The following is a 25,901-nucleotide window of genomic DNA, read 5'->3' on the forward strand; positions in this document are numbered from 1 at the left end:
GCTGCACGGAGAATTTAAGAAGGCTAATTATAAATACATAACTTAGTAATGATGAATAACCGTAAAACAGACGATTTCCCTGTTTATTTTTTTTTCTCCGCTTTTAAATATTTGGGGAATTTAGAAAATGCTGTTTCATTTAGCGTATTATTGGGTGGTCCTTGACCAGTTACGCTGTGGTTACGCTATTTCCCACAGCGCCTGAATGTAGCAGAAAGCTCCTGGTGACGGAGCAGAGGCAGAAAAGCGGCAGGGAGCTGCCAGCATCGTCTCAAACCGTCGCAGGACAGAAAGGTGTGAAAATATTGGTCGTTTAGACAGCCTATAGATGATACACGGAGGCCGCACTGTTTTGATAATGTTGTCACACTCGGAAAAGGCTAGAATAACTGTTTCGCTTGGTATCATTTGTCACCAGAGTAGCGTTAAGTTACATGCCCTGCTACGTTAGCTGGTTTGGCGTTAGCATAGTGTTGCTAGCCATTTCTATAGAATTCGTCTGTAGTGGAGGTTAGCGTTAGCTAGCCCGCTCTTAAGTTAACCGAGCTAATGTTAGCTTGCCGGTTAGCTTCTCGTGTGAACCTTAAAACCTATATTTATGAGATCGTCCAACTGACTTACAGATTCCGATTGCTACTGTGGAAATATTACGGTAACGACACTGTCTAGAAAAGGGAGTTTAATGTTGTGCTGTTAGCTCCTGAATGTGTTGCTCCTCTTTGATCATTTGACAGCTCCGTGTCAGCGGAGATATGGAGACACCAGGGAGGATAGCAGCCACACCGGACGCTCTGGACTTCACGGTGGAAAACGTAGAGAAGGTGAGTTTTTGGGCCAGTAAGTCATTGTCAGCAGCCTGTTGGCTTACAGAGCATCAGGGGTTTGTGGACTAAGTAAGTCGTCATGTTTCAAATGAGACAAACTGCTAGAGAAATAAAGCGTAAGAGCATTATTTGCTTTTTAATCACAGAGTGCATCAATTTTTACAGATTTAGGATCATATGGGATGGGGTAATATGTCTGTCCTTGCATACAGGGATTCAGCTCATCTGTCCCTGTTACATCTCTTCTGGCGTTTTCAGATTAGTCTTTACTGAATGGCCGATGTTCAGAAAGAATGAGCAGATAAGAGCAAAATGACAGGTTGTAGCCCGCCAATACATCGCCATGCCTGTCATTGTGAAATGCTTGTCTGGGTCTTGTGTTATTTTGTGTTGGATTGAATATAGGCAGTGCTGATTGTGGCTGCCAGGTTGCTGTGGCGAATCTCCCTGCTGGGTGGTCACTTGGGCGAGAGTGGATGGGTGGGGAGACAATGGGGAGGATGGAGAGAGAGAGAGAGAGAGAAAGAGAGAGGGAGGGTGGGTGAGAGAGGGAGGGGGAGAGAGAGAGAGAGAGTTGCTCCTGTGGAGGAGCAGAGTTGATGTGATGAGATGGACTGGAGAATGAGGGGAGGGAGGGGTGGGACAGGGTCGATGTCTGTGACAGTGACAGTAAAGAAAGAGGAGGGGGTGCGAGGAGGCTGGTGATGCGACAGATATAATTAGAGGCAGGTTTGAGGGAGAGAGGCTCATTCCTGAAGAGGAAATGGCTTGGCTTGATACTGTGCCTTCTGCTTTAATAAAAAGAGGGAGAATTACAAACACCAAGGTCCTGTCTCCCTTTGGAAAATCTCTGTTTTCATTTTCTCATGTTTCGTTTCTACAAGTGGAAAGAGTGGCGTCTGTGAGAATGTATTGTTTTGTAATTTGGTGGGGGTAAAGAAAAAACAGAACTTTTCCTCTAATTTTGATCACATTAACTAAAATTGGATAAAACACTACTATGTACTGTGTGCATACCTAAGTAAATGTATAATTAATGTAACTAACAACTGCATAAATAGTTAGTTATGATTTAATAAGATCTTTCTCAGAGAAAGTAACTGATACCCTACCTCATTAATTTCTGTGTAATATTCAACACATCAATCTATTTGTTAATAGGATTTTCCAGTACCTGTCTTAGGCACAATGACAGTAAACCACTGCTTACAAAAATACCTTAGCAAAAATAGTGCATTATATTTATCCCAAAAATTGCCTGATGCACGTGTCGGATATATGTTCAGCATTCAGTGATTTATCCGATAATATGAGAAAGGAGATGCCAGCTGTGGTTAAATGTCAGTGTATTGATTGTTCAGAAAACAATAGATTTTAAATAAAAAATGTTTCGCTTCATCATCTATGATGTCATTGCCATGTACGTTAAGACACTGAACTCTGACTATCAAACTCATCTGCCTTTCCTCTTTTAGGATACCCCAACAGTACAAAGATGCCAGTAATTATCATATTTGAGTCTTTTTTTTTTTTTAGGGTTTATATAGTATATGGTGCATTTTCATATCCTGTAAAATCAGAATTAGTCTGCTACAAGTGGTACGGCACTATCAGTAATCTCATTAACTGATAAAGTACGACAAACAGCATCTGAAAAAACATATCCCATGAAGGGTATGAGCACTTTTGTAATTACACTGCACTTGCATTTCAACATTGATGAGATACTGTTCTCCCAAGACTCAACTATATTTCGAAGGCATATTTCGACTGGTGAGATATTTTTTCTAGGTAATTTGGCTAGAATGACATATTTGTACTTAATTGTTTATGTAATCAGCACGATGCTGTTCATTCAGTGGAATAAAGGGGAGACAAAAGGTTTCTTTAGAATCAGTGTGTGCGCCTAAAAGCATCATATTAGTGTCTGCATCAGACCATCAGCTCAATACTTTTACCAGTAATTTTATTTTCCTCTCTGCCAGACAGTCACAGCAGCAGGTAACTGTACTGTAAATATTCACACCACCAGCAGACATGTCATAGTGTTCATCTGAAGACATCAACAGAAAGAGAAATTGTGCCTCTCATAAGATGATGCGAGCATCTGCAGTTGCAAGAAGAGTGAAATGAAAAAACGACCAGCAGTGCAGAATTGTCACTTTTGTACTGTGGGCTGTGGTGGAGATGATGGTTCCTGGCCCAGTATTTGTATGTGTCCAATAGAAAGGCCTTTGTTCAGTCTTGGGTCAGTGAAACAAACTACCACATTGTCAGTAACTTTGTGTGTATAATGAATGGGTTCGTATGCCGCCTTAAATTTCCGCTTGACTATAATTAGCTTCAGAATCACTATCTACCAAGCAAGTGGATTTTAAAGTCAGAGGTCTACACTGTGCTGTTGAACAGTGTGCACGTCAGGGTTTTTTTTCATTTAGCATTTCTCCCCTTAGCCAAACAACTACTGTACCATCAGAAAGAAGCCCAGCACAGCACTGGGTCAGCATCTTGCTCAAGGGCACTTCGTCAGGGATGGCATTCTGTTACTGTAATTATCTGTAATCACCTGGGCAGCCCACTACCCACACTGGATGCTTTCCATAGGAGGTTGTCAGTGCTCATTCTGTAGTGCTCAGTTCCCAGGTTCTTTGCCTGTGATGCACCTCTGCCATTTGGAAACTGTCTTCAAGTAAAGTTAGGATAAGATGTATGCAACAACAAGTGCTGTCTCCCTATTAAATAGTTTTATGAAACTAAAAGCAGAGGAGATGATTCAGCCTGCCAGCTTACATATTACAGAACAAAGCTAGGCAGAGACATCTGACACTGAGAAATTCTGCATGGTGTATTGAGTAGTTTTGTTGTGGCACGGCAGGCTGGTTCAGAAGGAAAAAAGGGATAATTATGAATACTTATTGACAGAAATGCATATAGGCTCAAGATGAAACACACGTCTTGTAGGTTACATGATACACATATGACAGTGAATGCATGTTTTCTTCTGAATTGTGTGGTGTAAAATGGAAATTGTTTGTGTTACTGTTTTTCATGTGCTGAGACTTGATCACTATTGGCAACATGATATTCTTAAATTCTGTCTTGGCTGTGTGCTGTCAACAACCACCCGCGCACGCTCTCACACAAACTATTCTTCTTGGTTCCCTCATTAATCATCATTCTTCTGCATGCCTTTGATTCTCACAGTCATAACACAGTGTCACAATGGGTCAGTGGTGTGATTCTGCCCTCTGCAGTACAGAAACAGCACTGCCCCCCCATCACTATGATGACTTCGAGTGCAACACTCTAGTGGACAGATGGTTGGAAAACGCAGTGAACCCATGGCAAAGAGGTGTTGCTACCTGCTGTGTGTGAACAGTATCCAAAGACGTGTGTGTGTGTGGACTTCTGCATTTATACTCATAAGCATTTGGGGAAAGAGAGATTTCTCTGATGTTAACGAAAACATCATAAAAATGATGCCCTTTTTCAAACCAATCTGCGTCTTGTTATCTACATCTCTTGTCTTGTACTTGCTTATTTTAATAAGTGAAATCAGTATTTAGGAATAATGGCTATTCCCTAATTGAGCTGCTTCATATTTGTCCTGTATAGCATATACTAGCTACAGTAAGACTGGTTATACGTGAGAGCAGATGGTGAATCTGTCTAACTGAACCATGCTTTTTCACTTGCATCCCCCTTCCCTCCCTCCTCCTGTTGCAAAAGGACAGGAGAGGAGGCTAATGACCTTTGACAGTGTCTGCCAAGAGTATGTCATCTTCAGGTGAAGCCAGGTGGTTCAGGCAGGTTGCTATACCATCTGGAGACACAGTTTGTTGCCTCAGCTGCAAATAAACACTGCTATTTCTAGAGGTATTCATTTCTTTTGCTTGTTTTAAGAACCTATTAATAACGGACAATTACTGTTGGTGGAGATAACTGCTGAATGTCTGATGTGATTTCCAGGAGGAGACAGGCGGTGGTTCTTTGAGAAGATTAAAGCGGCAAAATGAACAGATTGTTTTGTGTCTCGTGCTTTGATAATAAACCAAGGAAGGACAGACATGCTCAGACACAGACATGGTGCTGTTTGGGATCGGATAAGGAGAGGCCTGCGATCACACAGTGGACTGCGGTAATGATCCGCTGCTGCTTTTAACTCCAATATCACAGCCTCGTTTACAGAAAGGGCCGAGTGGAGCTGACTAACAAAAACCATCTTGATTTTAATGCTGTTTAGAATGAAGGCTTAATAATGATTCATGGAGAGATCTTGCCAAATCACAACACATAAACACATTCATATTTCATTAGTTTTATCACGCAGCTCTTTCTATGTTAACCTGTTCAGTTTTAAATAAAAAAGCATTCAATGAAAACCTAAACATGGTAGAGGTCGATGTTAATGGAATCCAGATACCTACCAGCTAAGAAAAAGTCAAAGCCACATATGTACTTTATATACAGTACCTGCTGTGCATACTGTAAGTGCACCTATAGCTCCCTCTCACACAAATAAGTACAAATGCCGCCGACAAATAATCAGCTCATTAACACTCAGCCAGTCGTGTCCAGTGTCACATACAGTAAGTAGAGACATAGATAATTGCGTTGCAGGATGGCAAACGGGGAGAGAACACCACCTGAGACTGACTCTGTGTTGATGTTCCTCTCCACAGCTGCAATTACATCATCGTACTCCAATCCATCATGGTTTCTTTACAGTATTATTGATCTTCCCTTGTTAGACAGCCTAAACTTCTGAAATGAGGGAATGGGGAAATGTAGATTTTTAGAAGAAGACTGAGATGAAGATAGAAAACTGATGTATGTAATGAAACTGGATGTTTCATGGGCTGGAGGGAGGAGGATAGAGGGAGAGAGTGGCTGGTGGTGGAGGAATTGATGTGAGCAGGCTTCAGGGGTAAAAGACAAGGATCAGAAGCCGAGAGAATAGATTTTTTTCCTCTGTTGCTTGTCAGACACTTAGTGCTGGCTGCCAGCGGTTTTAGTTCAGTGAGCATGTACATATGTGTGTGTTTGTGTGAGACAGAGAGAAAAAAAAACAGGCATTTTTGCAGAGTAGCACCTAAACCTCTCTTCTGGCGTTGCCAGGGTTAGAGGTGTCTGTTTAATTAATGCTCCTGCTTTCTCTTCTTTTATTTCCCATTCTTACACTCATCCTTTATTCTCTTTCTCTTTGGCTTTCGTGTTCTCCTTGCACTCAACTACTCAAATTACTCACAGCTGTACTTCAGAAAGCGCTGTTTTCAGGTCATTGCTTTATCCATTGTTCAGGTTTTGGCAGTCAACTGTCTACTATGTGTCTGTTTGTGAGCAAGAAAAAGATGCTATTTTCTCAAGGTAACCAGCTCTTTCCACTAAACAAGCTCAGAGGACAGTTTTTGTCTTCTGCTTTTTCTGACACACACTATTGTAAATGTGTGAAGTGCAGTCACAAACATTTCTCTCATGGACTTTGTTAGTACAAAGTTCAACCATGCACAGACTGTATGGATTCTTTTGACTTTTCTCAGTTTTATTCTTTTATTTCTTCTTTCCTCCCAGGCCCTCCACCAGTTGTACTATGATCCCAATATAGAAAACAAGAATCTGGCCCAGAAATGGCTAATGCAGGCCCAGGTCTCACCTCAGGCCTGGCAGTTTTGCTGGGCCCTGCTGAACCCGGATAAGGTACAGTGTACACACACACATACACACACTGACATGGACACACAAACACACATGCACACTAAAAAACATTTTTGCATCATTTGCATCCATCTTATCATTTCTCACAGGTGCCAGAGATCCAGTACTTTGGTGCTAGTGCACTTCACACCAAGATCTCTCGCTATTGGTCAGACATCCCCACTGACCAGTACGAGTCTCTGAAGACCCAGCTGTTCTCCCAGATCACCTGCTTCTCTTCCGGTTCCAAGATGGTTCTCACTCGGCTATGTGTGGCCCTGGCCTCCCTGGCGCTCAACACAATGCCTGAGGCCTGGCCAGGCGCAGTGGCAGAGATGGTGCGGGTGTTTCAGGAGGAGGGGGGAGGGGTGGATGGGCGGGCACGCTGCCTGGCATTGCTGGAGCTGCTCACCGTCCTGCCTGAAGAGTTCCAAACCAGCCGTCTGCCACAGTACCGGAAGGGACAGGTATGTCTGCAGACAACACCCTCTCACAGCTCTTGGTGGCTGGTGATGACCATCTGTGCAGTGTTCACAGGTTGCCTTTTCTGTGGATTCTTGGATTTTGAGAATTGACTGAATTGTGTCTTTAGTACAAAGTATTGAAAATGACCAGAAACTGGCAGTGAATACTTTTGAAATCATAATTCTATTAATAATTCTACAAATTTTTAACTGTTTTATGTCAGAAAACTGATATATCTGATATTTTGAAAACAACAAAAAACAAACAAACAAAGGTTTGTAGATAATAATGGTTTGTATTATTTAAAGGTCTACCGATTTATCGGTCTATTACAGATATATCGGTACCGGTGCATAGATTCTCTGATATGTGCTGATATGAATACCTTATTAAGAAGCAATAATGCAGTGGAAATGCTCGGGTGAAGTTATATAGGCTGCATTTAATGTATATTTGATCCTTTGTTTTTATTCTAGTTAAATATATATATATATGTGTGTGTGTGTATATATATATATATATATATTATATATATATATATATATATATATACACACATATTTGTTCTTATGTTTTTTAGTTATAGATGTTTTATTTAATTCCGAGTGAAATTTACCGTTTCAGTGCATTGATGTAATTTTGGACAATAAAGTTTATTGTCAAACTGTAAAATATCCTGCTTTCATTAAATATCTTTTTATATCTGTTAGATATCTGTTTTTATATATATATACTGGCCAATATATCGATATCGGAATTTGTTTACTCCCTAATATCGGTATCGGCATTAGCCCCAAAAATTCAATATCGGCCGGCTTTGTATATTCCAAAAAGCAAAGTATTAAGAAGTCATCATGTTGGTGTCAGTAAAAAGTATATACCAGTATAGAAAAACTTTATACCCAGGTCTACACATCAAAGAGAGTGACATACATGTGCAATACACTATCAGTCTAACCCTTGTTTTAATCCTCCCTCTAGGTTCGGGGTGCCTTGGGCCGGGAGTGGGGGTCAGTGTGTCCCTTACTGCAACAACTGCTGCGACGGACGGACAGCCCCGGGGCAGTGAAAGCTCGCGTGCTGCGCTGCCTGTCATCCTGGGTGCTGCTGGACGTGCCCCTCAGCGAGAGCGAAGGCCTGGTGCACGACTGCTTCAGTGCCCTGCCTGACCCAGAGCTTTTCGACACAGCGGTAGAGGCGATAGTCAACGCCATCTCACAGCCCGACTCCCAAAGGTGTGTACTGTCATGGTTATTGCATGAATATCATCAATAAAAACACACAAGACCCTGTAGTACTTCCACAGGTCAAATATTTGCCGGTGTGTGCTCATACTGGCATATCAACCCAAGAAAAAGGCAGAAGACGGAAGTAACGATGCTATGGCATGAAAGCTTGTTATGGTAATAACTCTAGAAATTACATTGAACAAAAATGGAGGTAGAAGAGGAGAGTGAGGAGAGGAAAAAAGAAGCATTGGCCAATAGCAGGAAACAGACAGGGTGGGCACTGGAAGGCCATTAGGGAGGGATGGAGGGAAGGAAGGAAGAAGGGATTGATATAGGGCAGGTTGACAGCCAGGGGGAGGAGAGCGGCATTTCTCGGTTGGCTGGCGTTGCTATGGCTACAGAGCTGGGGAGAGATGTCATCATGCCCTGGCTGATTCAGACATGGCAGGCACCCATTACCCCTCCCCTAGAGAGAGGGAGAAACAGAAAGAGAGGGCGGTGGTGACGGGACGATGCAAAGAGAAGAAAGGGTGCTAAAAAAAAAAAGAAGGAGGGCAGGGAAAGGTGTGAAAGTGTGCTAGAATAAAAGACTTCATCCTCCATACCTCTGCACTGCTTCACAGACAGAGGGGTCGCATCTGTGAAGTTGCTGCTGACAAGTCAGTTTAAACACACTGAAATTATGCCGAGCAGATGGTGGGGAGACGATTAATGGCAGTGGAGTTACAGGTAGAACGTCCTCCGCCTCAGCAAGTGTTGCTGGGCTCCTAGGACATACTATGTTAGCTACAGATGGGATTCTTCTGATTTCTTTTCTAAATCTCAATTTCTTTGGACGATGGTCCACAAAACCAATTTCTTCCCCCTTTTTTCTCTTTTTGTGTTAGCCTACTGATCACAGCCCTGTGTCATGAGCATGTTGAGCAGATCCTCCCAAAAGTCTTGTCTGTCTCATTAGTAGCGTCTCTTGAGACACATGTGGCCTCTGTTTTTGTCAGTGGCTTGTGTGATTCATGGGGTTACATTTGAGTAGCTATATTGTTTTGTTTCTTGTGTCTGTGTCTGGAAGCTAGAAGGACAACAAATGAATCTGTTAGAAGACCAGGCATAAGGTCTTTTTCCCCCATCCTCTCGAGGAAGTAATTTTTCCATCTGTGGATTTTGCTTTGTTTATCTTATCTATTTTATCTTTTCTGCCTGTTTCTTTGAGCTCTTCTTTTCCCCCATCTCTCCTCTCACCATCAGTACTAAGCCCTCCTCCCTGTCTCTTGTTCTCTCCCTCTGTTTAAACACATTACAGTCAACTCATTTTGGGGGATGCTATTGGTCCAGCTGCATCCTGTTGCCAGGCAACCCATTTCCCCTGTCTCGGAGTGTTGCAGTAATTGCAGAGGGGATCAGAGGTGGGGGAGGGGGAGGGAATAAAGGAGGAGTCAGGAAGGAGGCAGAATGTGTATAAAGGCAGGGCAGGGAGCGTAAGGGGAGAGGACGGACAGATATGAGGTAGAGAAGAGGAGGCTGCAGCAGACACTCTCAGAGGAACCTCCAGAATGTCATCTCTTATGAGGGAAATGGGAAAACATACAAATCCATTATACCCTTTTAATCGCTTCACATACACACCAAGTCCTCTTTTCTTGAGCTAAGAGTGCATGACCTGCATTTGCAAAGCACCTTGTTAAAAATGAATGATCTTCTGAGTGCATGAGTGCAGTCTGCCATTCACATGAACACACACGTGCACAGACACACACACACACACACACACACACACACACACACACACACACACACACACACACACACGGTCACTCACTCAGAGTAAAGTGCAGTGGGTCCCTGCGCTGCTCTCTCACAGTTACTCAGACAGCCAAACACAGAGATGTAGGCCAGTACACACACAGGTACGGGGTTATTAGATGGAGGCCAGATTCATACACATCACATTGCACAGCGGGTGGAGCTCTCTCCAAAGAAGGCTGAATCAGCGAGTTTGCTGAGAAGGGGACTCTTCTTCATAACGCAGGACCATAGATCCAGGTCCTCAGCTCATAAGAGGGCCTTAGGGAAATTATAATAATAAATGCTTCTCGGGACAGTGGTAAGAGATGCATTTAGCCTGCAGAGCTGAGGATGCATATCAGTGTTGCTGGCTACTTTTTTAGTTTGGCTACTGCTGTTCTATATAGGATTACATTAATAATGAAACAATTAGTTGATTAATCAGTGGACAGAAAATTAATCAACAGTTTTATTTGAATAATTGTTTATTTCCTAATCAGAAGTACTTTTTTTTTTTCCTTCACAATTTCTTGACATTTCATGGATTAAATGTTTAGTTGATAAATTGACAAAGCAATCGCCTGATGAATTGATAATTGAAATCACAGCAGTTGCAGCCCTAGATTAGAACCTTCAAGAAAAACCTGAGTTAGTTTTTTAGGTTGAGTTCAGTTTTTTTCTCCAAATACTGTTAAAGTCACGCAACCTTGCTGTGTCATTGATGAATATCAATCGACCTGGACCCATGTCCTTACTCATGCTCTCATGAAAGATGAAGCACTGCCTGCATACCACAAACCCCCCCGGGGACTGTCACACACGTAATATGGTTTACATTTCCAGCATTCGCACATGCACATAATCTCCTCAGGCGCACATACGCGCATGCTCTTCATCTACAAATGTCACCCCTTCACTGGCTGTCATTAAGGATGACAGGAGGATGTTGTCTGGTGTTGTCACATGAGCAGATCTGAGGTGTGTGTGTGTGTGTGGGGGGGGGGTGGGGGTGTGTTTTAGCTGGAGTTATGGAATTATGGATGGCTGAGACAGCAGGAAGAAGACGGTATAATAACTGACAGCAGCACAGCTCTGAGCAGGAGCTTTGAATAGATTTTCTGGTTCCCTGGTAGATGTGTGGGTTTTTAGGGGTGGGTGTGCTGGATCAGAGGTTGGACTGACTTGGACTGAGATTTGATTTGAAATAAACACTTGTCTTGAGAAGGAGCAATAAATACATCAACCTAGCTGTGAGCGGTGTGAGTCAATTTGTATTCACCAGGCGAGGCTGGCTGTGCATGAGATGTTCTTCTCCCTTGCACAGGACTGTGTCTGGTATTAACTCAATTTCTTGAAATGAACCAGACTCTTAGCTGTTAATGCTGATGTTTTTCTGTCTGTGTTTGTGTGTTCATGTTGTAGATATGTGAACACTTTGCTTAAACTGGTTCCTCAAGTGCTGGCCCTCCAGGAGCAGCTCAGAGAGGCTGTTCAGAATGGAGACATGGAGACCTGCCATGGTATCTGCCGGATCGCTGTCACACTAGGAGAGAACCACTCCAGGTATGTGAAAAAATTTTTTTTCACCTTTTCTCTAATTCAATTATATTGAAAGCAACACCTATAAAGTTTGTTTTTGCCCATACAATAGCAAAACACAAATCTCAGTTTTTAAACAACTCTCAACAAAATGGGCGACCATATAAGAGAAACAATATTCTGTCCAGTGTCTGAGTGTGGAGTCTGTACTTCTGCCATGTCTCCTCTTTTTGTGTTGTTGTGAGAGAGAAAGGTGCGAGTTTACCTGTGTACCAACTGTATCAGACAGCTGTTGAATTCACCTCTTTTTCTAGGACTCTGTTGGAGCAGGTGGATCACTGGCAGAGCTTCCTGGCTTTAGTCAACATGATCATGTTTTGTACGGGCATCCCAGGCCACTACCCGGTCAATGAGACCACCAGCTCCCTCACACTCACCTTCTGGTACACACTACAAGTAAGGAATGTTCAAATCTAATCTCATTGTCTACTGTAACTTAATTTTAAAGTAATGTTATGATAGTTGGACAAATAAAGGGTCATTGCACATTTTCTAACTGGCATGATTTACACACATAAAACCCGACTACAAAATGAGCTTAGTTTAGCTTAGCTTTGATTTTTGAGTTACTCTCAATGTCCATGGCATGGCTCAATAAGCACTTGCTTGAAACATTCATCTGTCGTTAGACTGTATAAACACGTTAAGATGAACTCTCTCTGAACATCCTGATGGTATAAATGTGCAACTTGCTGGGGTCTGGCCTTTGTCTGCAATTTGCAAATTACTAAATGGTAATTATTCCATTTAGTAATTTGCAATTACTAAATTTGCAAATTACATCTGCTTTTTGTCTTATGTGTTATCCAACATAATCAATTTCTTGGTTTATGTAAGCTGGTAATTTGTAGACAGAGACTTTAAGTTAGTGTGTTGTTGTTTTCTAATAGTGTCTGTTAGAAGCCTCTGTGTGGGAAACGCTGCATGCCAGAACAGATGTTTTTGGTCCATTAAGTGCATATATAATTTTTTTTCCAGACCCAAAACAAATTCTTCTTGTCCTTGATTCTTGTCCTCCCTCCTCAGGATGAAATCATGTCGTTTGAGTCGGATAAGCAGGCAGTGTATCTGCAGGTCTACCGACCAGTGTATTTCCAGTTGGTGGATGTTCTGCTGCACAAAGCCCAGTTCCCGTCTGACCAAGAGTATGCATCCTGGTCCTCAGATGAGAAAGAGCAGTTCAGGATCTACAGGTGTGTGTATTTTTGTTTGTATGCATTTGTATTCCTTACTCTGCTTCTGTGTGTCGTACATGCCTATTTCTGCTGCGCACTGTTGTGTGCAAGTGTTTCACTGACAGCCTGAGTGTTTCAGAAATTATTCACTGACAGGATGATTGGTCAGCAAATGAGTGTGTTTTTCTCTAATAGACTCTCACTGGACTGGCAGCTGAGAGGGCAGAACCTGTCCGGCAAATAGATTAACAGATCAGGTTTCAACATCGCTTGCCCTTAAAATGTCTGTTTGTGCATGTCTGTCCTCCAGGGTGGATATCTCAGACACACTCATGTACGTGTATGAGATGCTAGGAGCAGAGCTGCTGAGTAACCTGTATGATAAACTAGGAAGACTGTTGACTAATGCAGAGCAGCCCACGTCGTGGCAGGTGGGTGAGACATACACACATAGATGAGCAAAGAGATATTTTGAACTATTTTCTGTCTCTACTAGTGTCGCACAGAAGCCAGTGCTAAATATGTGTCACACTAGATTTCATAAACCAGTTTTTGAAGAGTAGTGCATTGTTTTTTATTTTTCATTTTATTATACTTATGTTGTCATGCACAAAGTCCACATACTCCAAGATAAACCTAAAGAACAGTTGAAAGAAAGTTAAAATGTGTATTTACAGGACTTAAACTACTTGAAACGTTTTTTCAAGTTGATTTTTGAGTTATTCTCACTGTCCATGCTTAACCTTTTTTTATTCATACCTCAAGCTTTTGTACTTGCTTTTTTATTGTCATCTCGCGCTCACAAATACACTGATTGTATTCCCCTCCTCCAGCACACAGAAGCTTTGCTGTACGGCTTCCAGTCCATAGCAGAGACGATAGATGTGAATTACTCTGACGTCATCCCAGGCTTGATAGGACTCATCCCCAGAATCAATATCAACAATGTCCAGTTAGCGGACACAGTGATGTTCACAATAGGTGAGACAAATACCGGTGGTATCATGATGGTTAAAACAAATTAAATGTCATTTAAATGTGCAGAAAAAAAACAATGCTTCTCATTCAGTATCTGAACTGTATTTGAACTCCCTATAGGTGCTCTGGCTGAATGGTTAGCAGACCACCCAGTGATGCTCAGCAGTGTCTTGCCCTTGGTGCTACAGGCTTTAGGAAACCCAGACCTCTCTGTTTCCTCTGTCTCTACACTCAAGAAAATTTGTAGGGAATGCAAATATGACCTGCCACCCTACGCAACCAACATAGTAGCTGTCTCTCAGGTATGTGTGTCTACATCAAGTGCAAGAGCCAATAATATTTTCTTCTTACTTTTAAGGGCTATAGTGCTGCAGATTTTTGTAATCTTCCTGCTTTCCAGAAATAACATTTACTCTTTGAAATCACTTCAACTGTATTATTTTGAAGTCACTTTTCCTTGTACTTTCAAAATAATAGAACCATCACTCTGACTCTTTTTTTCCTCAAGGAGGTGCTTATAAAGCAGATCCACAAGGTCAGTGTTTGTCCTCTCGCTTTATGTTTTGGCAATCAGTTCAAGAAGTGGCATTTAAATAAGGAATGCTGTTAACATTTTTTTTAACTTGCTTGCAGAATGACATGTCATGTGTTATGAAAAATCTGTTTGTGCTGTCTGTACAGTATAAAACTCTTGAATGACTCTTAAGCTGTCATGGTTGAAATCAAACAAAAACCTGTGATCATCTCTTCCTGCAGACAAGTCAGTGCATGTGGCTGATGCAGGCTCTGGGCTTCCTGCTCTCTGCTCTCCCTGTGGAAGACATCTTAAGAAACCTTCACTCTCTCATCACCCCATACATTCAGCAACTGGAGAAGCTAGCAGATGAGACGGTGTGTACACAAACCAATGTGTAACAGTACACACACACACACACACACACACACACACACACACACACACAAACACAGAGCAGGCACAGTTGGACTCTGGCCAATAGGAACAGGCCTTGTGTCTGTGTGGTGTCACTGCAGTGGAACATTTCTCTGTGGGACCAGATTGGATTTGACCCTGCACCATGGGCTAGTGACTCACATGGAAGCAGCAAAAAAACACTTTCTCTCCCTCATGCAAACACACATACACCACAGCAAGACGAATTCAGAAAATGAAAAAGTGTCTACACACACAAACTGACAGTAGGTCGCGCTTTTACGTTTTCATGCACACGGTCACGCAAAAGAAAATTCTTTAGCCTACTTAAACATCAGGTCTAATGGAGGCTGGATGTTGTGACTGTCACGCTGGATAGTACAAACATGGAGTCGTGCTTATCTAAAAATACACAGTTTGATATCTACTGGATGTGGAGCGAAGTAGATTTTCTCCTGATCCCTTGTTCTACACTCGGTAAAGACCTCGGGTGGGGTGAAGAGAGACGTCATCTTAGATGAAGCTTTTCATTTCTCTCTGTGTCTATCTCTGTCCCGGTCTCACCACTCACTCTCTACACAGCACACACACACACACACACACACACTTACACACTGTCACACACTGTCACATCCATCCTTTCCGACTTCCTTCCCCTCTTATTGTTTTCTGTCTAGCTTTTTGATGTATCGGCATTACATCAGACTAAGAAATCAGGTGCTGTGTCGGGAGCTGGACAAATAGTGGCACCTAGTGGGGACGCCTTCAGGTTACATTACATCAGGGATGAATGACCATGATGTCTGACAGGGCTGACAGCAAAAGCTGATGGAGTCACTCTGATGAGGAAGTCGAGCATAATGTGCTCACACACTGCTGTTGTTGTAGGATGACTGCTGTATAGTAAAAGTAGCAGGGAGGTAGAGATGAGAGATGTGGCGGTTCAAGGGTGTGGCAGCCACATCTTTGGCCTATTCGTAGTCTTTTGGCTCCATTACATCACCATGGAGACAGAGCAATGATTAAGTACCGCTAGTGAAACTATAATTAATGATTTTACCTGGGGGGAGGTGTGTGTGAGTGTAAATGCAGATGTCAGTGAGAAAACTGGTAAGAAAACAAGCCATTACCTTCTCTCTGTCAAACTGCTGAATGTGTTTTAACTTGGATTCAAATTAATTCTTATTTATCAAATAGTCATTTGTTGATTAACTACTGTATTATTAAGTAGTAATGACAAATGCCCTAAATTATGCCTTAAAATTTCTCTTAAGTTGCCTCAGAATGACCCAAAGTATTGAGTGTATCTGGCTAAATGGCTAAAATAATTTGTTACCAAAACTGTTATTGATAAATGCTCACTTTATTGCATCACATTTAACATCTTCTTTAGCTGATATAGATATTCCATCCATCATTTTCAAAAGTGCTTATCCTGCTCAGGAGTAAAATTCTGGTAGCATGTCTAGCCTTAAAGGTTTGTTTATCTTCTTGAATATTGTAGCAGTTATTTCTCAAGGCAGAAACTAATGCACTAAATGAGCCAGATGGACAGCGGGTTTAGGTTGTATACCAGCCAGCTGAAATAATTTATTTGTTTTTTTCTTTTGTTGTTTTCTTCTTTCAGCCTAATCCCTCCAATAAATTGGCAATCATCCACATATTGGGGCTGCTGTCCAACCTGTTCACAACACTCGACATCAGCAAGCAGGATGACGAGTCAGCGGACGGCTCAGCACCACCTGTCAAAACAGCCCCACCCCCACCTGGACCAAACCCAGTGAGCCACCACACACACATACACACACACACATCGTCAGTCTCATGAGCAGGGTTGGGCAATTTAACAAGTACACTGACCATAAGTGATAGGCTGAATCTATGGGTGAGAGACATTGGCCAATATAAACTTAAAATATATTCCATTGTAATGTAGTACACAGCAGTTTTATAGTTACAGTGGGTCACATGGTGCTTGCAGCCATATGAGTTATTTTCCTCTCACCCCCATCCCCTTGCTGCCTCAACCACTGAATACACCGGCTATCGTTGGTTGAATTAGTGAGGGTGGCCAACAGGAAAATTGTGCCCTGTCACTCAACCATAGTCATTGGTAATTCTGCTAATAGGCATGCACCCATGCATAAATGCTAATCTCTAATTCTACATCTTGTTTATTACTTTGCTTTCTGTTCATTTTATCAAAGTTTAATGAAGTTTGTATGTGTGTGTCAGGTGGTGGTGGTTTTGCAGCAGGTGTTTGCTCTCATACAGACGGTACTCAGCAAGTGGCTCAATGATTCGCAAGTTGTAGAGGTAAGTTGTCAACATGTGCACCCAGATACAGTCAAACCTCTGCTTTTGTAGAACATGGTCCATGAATAACACGGAGATGTGATGACATTTCAGTGAAGCTGATCTCATGTTGTTCCTCAGGCGGTGTGCGCAATCTTTGAGAAGTCGGTGAAGACTCTGCTCCATGAGTTTGCTCCCATGGTGTCTCAGCTAAGTGAGATGCTTGGGCAGATGTACAGTACAATTCCCCAGGCCTCAGCCCTTGACCTCACACGACAGGTATACGCTCATTTATGTGCATGCGCACACACACACACACACACACACACACACACACACACACACACACCTACTATGTATTTACATGCTGAGATCTTAGAGCTTTGTGAGAAAGGGGTGTGTATGCACTAATAAGCTACGCACCAAGGAGTCCAGGATTTATGAGTATACAGTTTGTGTTTGATGACTAGATTCTCAAGCAGCAATTGTTTGACCAGGTACGACTAAAACTCATTAAAAAAGGAAATTAGTCTTTCAATTTAAAGTTATACAATTCAGAAATAAATGTTTTTCTCTACCCAGTTGATATTAATTCAACCAAAGTACTCATTGCAATTTGTTTATCATAGTCAAATAGTAACAAATAATAAATTATGTTATCTTATTATATTATGGGTTCTTCACTCCTCAGAGTTATATACACCTACTGATAGGTTTGAGATTGCACCTGCATAGTCTGATTATTTTTGTCTTTCTGCAGTAACCTGATTTTTTTTTTTTTTTTTTTTTTTTTTTTTTTTTTAAATGTCATGGCAACACAAAAGGAATTTGGTTTCTTTGACCAAGGTGAGAGAAATCCAATTAGCAGAGGTGGATTTCTGCTCGAGAAACCAGATTTCTTGGCCATTTATATGAATTTTTAAATGTGTACGACAATAACCTCAGGCAGGAAAAGTGACACTGTGGCAGCAGTGTGAAGGGATGAAAGACCATTACTCATTGCATTTGGATCTTTGTACCCAAACTAATTAACGCCAAGTCCAACTGTAACTGAAAATAACACTTAAATAAATAAATATTTATAAGGGGGTAGGTTATTTTTAAAATTCAGATACATTTTCATAGTAAAAAGAAAACTGTGCTCTTATTATAGAGCTTATTTACTCACTGCACCAGGCTGCAATGTCAAATGTCACCAATAACACGTTAGTCTTGGTTCTGAAATATGGCCTGGAGAAGGGGAGAAGTCTTAATATTAACCAGCTGTAAGTAAACACAGTTCTTTCAGTAATCAGGTTACTGCATTCTCTGATTTCCTGCTGCAGCCTGTAATAACCTGGTATCTTTGTGCAAGTAAACATAGTGAGTGTCTGATTTGAAGTCCTGCTGTTTCAGATGGTGCATATCTTTGCCAGTGAGACAGACCACTTCCCACCCATCAAGGCTCTGTTTGAGCTGGTTACCTCGGTAACACTGTCCATCTTCCAGCAAGGTAGGGGGTCCAGCAGGGGCGCGACTGTGAATACTGTGAACTGTTTCTGTTCAAATCAGTGGTAGAACTTTGAAAGCTTCTGATCATATTTGATTTCCCGGGTTTGAAAATCATAACTTTGTGTAGCGGGAGGGGAAAGAGTGACATTGTAAACAAATTTGTGAAAATAAAAGAAAACAAATTTGTTTCATAGTTTTTGTATATTATGGTGACATATGCCCCAAATTCCTGATGTGCTGCTACATTTCTAGACAATGAAACAGCTCACCCTGGAGGCCGTAAATAGGAAAATGACAAAAGGTTAGAGGTCACTGGACTCTGCTGTCACAGTCAACCTTTAAACGTTTGCTCTCATTACTCATTAATGTAAGTGGAAACACAAAGTGGTCTGTCTGCTCGATGCATTGAAAAGACTCAAATGATGTTTTTATCAGTGCAGACTGCTGTTGCCACCGATCATTGATTAGATGATTTTAAGCTCATTGAAGTGCTTGCTTTAAACTTATACAAATAACATGTTGCAATGTTTTCTATATTGAGCAGTTTAGTCTTTGCTTATTCCATTTTTTAAATTCATTTATTTATTTTTTTACATTCATGAAGTTGTGGATGAATTTAATGTGTTTGGGCTGCATGAAAATGACTTTCATCCTCATGTGCGTGACCCCGGGGCCAGACTAATGTTCTGATTTTCACTCAACGTAAGATGGACATCAAGGAGATGATAATTAAATTCACTACACTTGGTCTAGAGTACTTGTATCAGGACTGTCTGCCGCTCCCCCTCCCTTTGTGTTGTCCCTTTTTTCCTCTCTTCCTTTCCTGCTTTGAATGGTTAAGTAATGGCTGCCTCTCCTCCTGCCTCTAAACTCTTTCTTTTCTGAGCAGGTTCCTCTCAGTAGACAGTATCAGTACAGGATACAGTCACAGCACAGAGACCACTAGCTTATTCAGCCGGCTGACATATAGCATAGCAGGGCAGGTCAGCTCAATACGGCTGCAGCCACTGCTGTGCTAGGATTAGAGTCGGGCTCCTCATCACAGCCCTCTGAATAAGCCCTGTATTTCTTCAAGGAGTGTGTGGATGAGGGCCGGAGGGGGGTATTGAGCAGGAAACTTGTTTGGAGTCTGGGAACATCTAAAGCTGGGCGCTCACTACAGACGTTTGTTCTGTTTTATTACAAGTTTGCTGTTGGAGTACCTCCAACATCAATCTTAAGCCATCGGAGTAAACCATGTTTGAAAGTCAGGAATCTCGATGTGGATTCTTCAGTCAAGAAGCCTCTACAGGAATTGTGTGTTTAATTTTGTCATCATTTGTAATCTGTCACATTTTAAAAAGTCCTGTAGTCTGTGTCCAGCATAAGGGAGGTAGTGATATCAGAACCTTTCCTGATCTTTGAGAGTGATTCAAACTGATGGCTATGGGTTCACCTTTGAAGCAAAGGGGATTTTATCGACCAGTTCTGAATGAACCCTTGATGATCACCTCTCTCCCTGAGGCACTTACTTAAATCTCAGAGGAAATGTTTTGATTGTTGTTTGATCACAATGATTCCAGCAGTGTCTCATGGGAGAGAGGTGAAACGGGATTGATTCAGGTTTGGTGCCCCTTTTCCTCCAAACTGTAACAGTAACAGAGGTGCCTCCTGGGTTCCCACTCCAAACCCACTTTTGTTTCTTTAGGTTTGTTCTTTTTCTCTCGTTACTTCTTTTTTTTTCTCTCCAAACAGACCCATGTCTTTGTCTTCTGCCTGTTTTTTGTTTTTGGTTGGTCTGTTCTTTCAAGACTCTGCCAAAGCTTCATATGCCCCCCCCCTCCTTCTACCCCTTTGTTCCTTATTCACCTGTGAATTATTTCAATGAAATATTTTTGAGTTCTCTTTTATTTCCACATGACTGTTGAATCTATTCAGTTGCTGTTTGTATATTATTCTTATTCTCTTATGATTTCTTAAGTTTCATCTTTATTATATTTTAGGACCCAGGGATCATCCTGATATTGTTGATTCATTTATGCAACTCCAAGCTCAGGTGTGTTTTTGGTTTCTTATTTCATTCACTTTGGGTTTCTCTCTCTCCTTTTCTAATTTCTCCCTGTTTCTCTGTCCTCTTCTCCTTCTCTATATCTCTTTCTGTTCTTTGTTACTGGGCCCTAAGGTGTCCCATCACATAGGCGAGGCAGTGGAATGAAACATGAGGGAAATGTTTGAAAAAGAGATGTCTGTCTCTCCTCAAACACTTTTGATTCTAACAGTCACCTCGCCACACAAACATAGTACTAACCTCATGTAGGGTTTTTCTTTTCACTGCAGAAACAACCTTCATCTCTTTCTGATGACCTTAGAGTATACACAGATCTCTTGAATGGCCTCTAAAAATCACATTGATATGGCAGGTTGTTTTGCACAAGTGTCCTGATTATCATTGCAAATTATTTTTATATCAATATTTAAAAATACTGCGTAGACATGCTGTCACAGTTAGGTGGAAATCTTATATTTTGTCTGTAGCTGAGAAAGACAAAAAATTCTCATGACTCACAGAGGACCATGTAATCCTTCGATAAATTATCATTGATTTATTACATGGCTCTACATGCTGCATAGAAAATGGAAAAATTAGACATTTATGCATATAAGTATATTATGCCGGAAAATCCACCATTTGAAACACTTAACAGAAAAAAGGAAAAAACTTAAGTCAACATCAGGGCACAATTGCTCCCTGGAAAAACATCAACACACTCAGAGCCTTAGATGAAATATTTTAGTTGACGCTGCGCTCTTGGGAAGTTGATGTAACAGCGTCTGTATGAGCGTTGTGGTCCCAGGTGACTGGTTAGTCTCTGAGCCCAGTCTTCCTCTGAAGTCATTCCAGCCCAGAGCCAATCAAAGCCCAAGTGAATTAATATTCAACTAATATTAATCAGTTCAGACAAATTGGCTGATGGCTCTTCTGTTTTATATTTTTGTCTTCCGTCTTCATTCTTCTTCCTTTGTTTTCTATCTTTGGATAGATCTGACCTTCATCTCTCTCCCTTTCCCTCTCTCCCTCTCTCCTCTCCTCCATCCTGAATGAGTTCATTATTACGAGATGAGTTGTATTTCTCTTTATCTGCACATGTTAATTACTTACACACTTCTGTTGCATATTCAATCCAGTCAACCAAAAACAAGGAAAAGTAATGTTTCAAGTAAGATTGATTTCAAGAAACAAAGCCAAAACCATCATTGCCTTTAGTTTGACTTAAGTTTCCAATGATTTCAAAGTTTGATTTTTTGTAATTTGTTTGTTATACCTGCTGAGTTCTGCATTGGAGGATCTCTGTATGAGTTTGGATATAGTTTTTCCTAAACAAATGGAGAGAGTACTATAGCCTGGTAGGCAGATCTGGTCTCAGTCCTGTGTTGTTGTCAGATCCGGCTACCAGGCTGAGGGGGTATTGTTGATAGCAGTATTTTGAAGGAGCTTATGCAGTGGAATGTGGTGAAGCAGTACCGATTGGGTCGGGCCAACAGAAACATACTCTGTTTAATGCCTTTATCTGCCTCTTAGGCCCTCAAACGGAAGCCCGATTTGTTCTTGTCTGAGAGTCTTGATGTGAAAGCAGTATTCCACTGTGGTAAGTTTGCACATCGTTTACACAAACACGCACCTCTACACACTAGACTGTGTGTCTTGCTACAGTTCCTGTGAAATATGTGCCTGTCAGTACAAAGTACAAACTGTAAATGTTTGACACCATTCTTCTTCATTCTAGGAGTTCTGTCACTCAAATTTCCTGAAGCTCCGACAGTCAAGTCAACGTGCTTGTTCTTTGTGAGCGAACACACACACACAAATGAACACACACAACTTAAAACTTTGCAAACATGAAAGCCATCATTTTAGATATAAATGAGTCATCTGGCTTTCTTTGTGTGTCTGCCTTAGACTGAACTGTTACCCCACTGCTCAGATGTGCCTCCATTGGCCAGGGTGGTGCAGGAGGATGGCAAGCTGTTGATACAGGCCGTGTTGGAGGTGAGAAGCACCACATTACACATTTACACATCACACCACAGAAAAGTTTCATCATTTCACTGTTGCTGCAGTTTGCTGTGTTATCACACTTCAAACTTTTCTTGCTCTTTCACTGTAATTAAGTCCCTCATGTAAAAAGCCTCCTCCACTCTCTCCAGGGCATCGGGGGCGGGGCATCTCGGAGCCTGATGGACCAGTTCGCAGAAGTGCTTTTCTGTCTGAACAAGCACTGCTTCTCTCTGCTCGCTGTGTGGTTGAAGGAGGCTCTGCAGCCTCCAGGGTTCCCGTCGACACGGGTCACAATTGAACAGAAAGACAACTTCTCACAGCAGATACTCAGGTACGCTGCCGGACATTTGATGACAGGCTTATTAGCTAATGAGAGCATCCAGTTGGTCAAGCACATGATTTTTCACATATACTCTATAATTATGTGTTTTTTTTTCTCTATTCTTTGCCTCCCTCCTCCTCTGTGATGCAGAGAACGAGTGAACAAGCGGAGGGTGAAGGACATAGTGAAGGAGTTCACACTACTGTGCAGAGGGCTCCATGGCACAGAGTACGCCGCTGAATACTGAAACTCTACCCTCGAACTCTCACCTAATCGTGACCTCTGCCCTCAGTGCAAACCAGCTGGATGCCACAACAAAACAGTTCTCACCAACCCAGTCAGTGAAGATATCATGAAATGATTGTAATGATTACCCGCCCCGCCGCAGGACAAGACATGGATCCATTCCAACACAGACGTGCCATTGGATTAAAGGACAAACATTAAATCCCCGGTGGCTTTTGGGAGGCTATCCTCCCTGCTCCGATTTTTTTTTCTGTTCTAAGATTGATTGTTTCTCTTCTCTCCTCTTATTTAAAGGTCTTTTCTTTGGAAGAGCTTCGAGCAGCACTCCCAGCATGCTGCCTCACGCCTCCTTCTATCTCTGTCTTGTTCTGCCTTTCTAAATCTTCCTGTGGTTCCTAGGTTGTTTCCTGGTGATTAGCATCCATATGAAAATGGTAGTGGTATCATACGTAGCTACTTGACATTATTTTTCAAAATAAATCAATTTAAGTATATAAATGTATGTACACATATAGAAAGGTGGTGGTCGTCAGTCCTGCTGCTGCTAATGGGAAGAGAGAAGGACCAATGTCAGGAGGGGATTCTGCAGGAAAAATGACATTAATACAATAATATTTACTGCCACTCATGCCCCCAGGAGATCCGTATTGCCAAATTATCATGAAATGTTTCGTGAATAAGTCCCTTTTTTGTTATATATGCCTTTTAAGGGGGTATGAGTGGAAAAAGAAGCCGAAGAACAGAAAACTGGGACTAAAAACAGTCTGCTCTCTTGCCTAGCCCTCTGTGTAAAGGGCTGTACCTCATGTGCATACAGTCCTACCCGGTCATACTGCAGTCTCCTCAGGTTGTAGAGAGTGGTTGTTATGCAGTGGTCCCTTCGGTAAAGCAGGACTGCCTAGAGTGATGGCTGGAGGGGAAGCGGAAGGATAGTAGCTGGCAGTGAGAAAGAGGCACAGGATGCAAACTGAGAGGGCAATTGAGTGTTTGGAGGGATTAGGGGATTAATAATCCTGACGTTGGACTGCTTAGTCACTGTAATCGTGCAAAAATATTAATCAAGTTGTGAATATTAACAGTTATTGCTGAACACTTCTGTGTATTTGAGTGTATGCGTGTGTTCATACCTGTATGTATGAGAGGTTGTGTGTGCACAGATGTAACTTTTTCCACTTGTTCAGTGCACTTATATTGGACCTACAGTACACATCCATAACTTTTAAACAAAGAGCCCATTCATTTCTTCACACCACACTCATTCAGACTACCCTCTTCTTAAAGGCTGACCAGGCACGTCTGGTATTTCACCTCTGCTGCTCGGCAATCGCACCCAGGCGTTAAACCCTTCTTATCATCGGGATAGTCAACAACCAGACCCAACCATCTATCTGTTATTGACACCAACTATTGCTCTTAACACAATGCTTGTGCACAAGCTATCCAAAATCCTTTCATTCATCTGGGTCACTGCCTTGGAGAGGACCGAGAAGGATTAGAGTTCAGAAACAAAATCTCTGAGAGAGTTATTTAGTGTTTGCAACAAGAATTGGCACCGACATTCTGTGCTCATCCATTACGCCAGAGACATTATTGGTGAAGTGATGTGACGGCTGTAAAAATAGTCTGTCTTGTGAATCAGCAGGACCAGTTGACATCTTATAACACTCAGCATCGAAATGTACTTTGTGGTCTCTGATAAAACTTTATCTCAGTCTAATCCTTCTGTCTTATCCGAGGTGCCTGCAGACATGTAGCATGTATGTGTTTTGTGGGGGGTTTCGGGATTCAGGGGACAAACATATTCAGTGTGTAAGACACTGCAGAAGGACATGATTAAGACTGAGACTGGAGGTAAGAATCAGCTCTACAGTGTGAGCTATCCTGCCTCAGAGTCTGATTTGAACTGTGAATGACTGGACGTTCAGCACTGATCCTCTGTCTGTATCGTGGTCTCATTCTGAGGTGAGAAATAAAAATAATGTTTGTCACAGTTTAAAGAAAGAGCGGTAGATGAAGGAGGGGAGGGAGGTATGAAATGTACATTGTTTTTTTGTACCTTGGCTTTAATTTATTAAATATATCTAAGACTGCAGCTCCTGGTTCTTCTGTGTGTGGGAGTAGTTTCATTCTGTGCTTTCAACACTTCCAGCAAAGACACTCTGTCTGCACATCCTGCAGATATTTTCCAAGCTCCCTGAAACGATTAACACCACTACCAGTGTAGGTAAAAGTACAAGTAGAAACATGTAAGATTTAGCCATATCCAGCCAGTTCATTGAGAGAAAAAAAGGTTAGGTTGGAGTCAGTCCTTGTTTGAATGTTAACTTTTCTCATCAGTATCACCAAAGCCAGGATATAAGAAATACTAAGGCCATTAGTCCAAGTCACCCCATCCTCAAAAATGCCAATAGATACCAAGAAGAATATCTCTAAAACTTTTAATTATTTGGATTAATTCTATTTTGTTTATGAAATGTAGCAGAGACTACTTTGTTTTTTCAGAGGTAACTTCCCAACAGATTATCAGTAAATTTTAGAGACTTTAAAATAAAGCATTACAATTTTCTTTCACAGCATGAAGGACAATTAAATTAAATGTATTTATTATATTTAGTTGACCTAAACATAGCCAAAATTAAATACTGACTGTAAAAACACATGAAGCAGCCTATATTGTAACCACCAAGTTTGAGTTTTTACTGTAGAGTGTAAATTGAAATAATCTCCAGAGGATCAATCAATACTGAGGACACAACCTCACTGTCAAAGTGGAAGCAAGGGCACAGGCCAGTGTCATTGTATAATGAGGATAACGTCATTTCCCTCATAAGAAA

At 41.6% G+C, this 25,901-nt stretch overlaps 1 protein-coding gene across 2 annotated transcripts; it reads left to right on the forward strand.

The window, feature by feature from the left end:
- Nucleotides 1-147: 147 nt before the first annotated feature.
- On the forward strand, nt 148-25,159 carry LOC130170930 (importin-13-like). Of its 2 annotated transcripts, XM_056378634.1 has the most exons (23): nt 148-294; nt 735-821; nt 6,396-6,521; nt 6,629-6,985; nt 7,965-8,218; nt 11,417-11,557; nt 11,848-11,989; nt 12,620-12,786; nt 13,079-13,199; nt 13,602-13,749; nt 13,867-14,048; nt 14,255-14,281; nt 14,503-14,637; nt 16,305-16,457; nt 16,913-16,993; nt 17,114-17,251; nt 18,368-18,464; nt 20,446-20,498; nt 22,023-22,089; nt 22,228-22,286; nt 22,401-22,490; nt 22,649-22,830; nt 22,972-25,159. In XM_056378634.1, exons 2-23 carry the CDS (start codon nt 753-755, stop codon nt 23,066-23,068), a joined length of 2,886 nt encoding a protein of 961 aa, XP_056234609.1. In that variant the 5' UTR covers nt 148-294; nt 735-752; the 3' UTR covers nt 23,069-25,159. The 2 variants fall into 2 exon arrangements, 1 of the variants encoding a protein (XP_056234609.1); XR_008828055.1 differs by lacking the exons at nt 20,446-20,498; nt 22,649-22,830; nt 22,972-25,159 and having other exon boundaries at nt 22,401-22,480.
- The last annotated feature ends 742 nt before the right edge of the window (nt 25,160-25,901 follow it).

The sequence above is a fragment of the Seriola aureovittata genome, chromosome 6 (genome assembly GCF_021018895.1).
Source record: "Seriola aureovittata isolate HTS-2021-v1 ecotype China chromosome 6, ASM2101889v1, whole genome shotgun sequence".
Taxonomy (NCBI): domain Eukaryota; kingdom Metazoa; phylum Chordata; class Actinopteri; order Carangiformes; family Carangidae; genus Seriola; species Seriola aureovittata.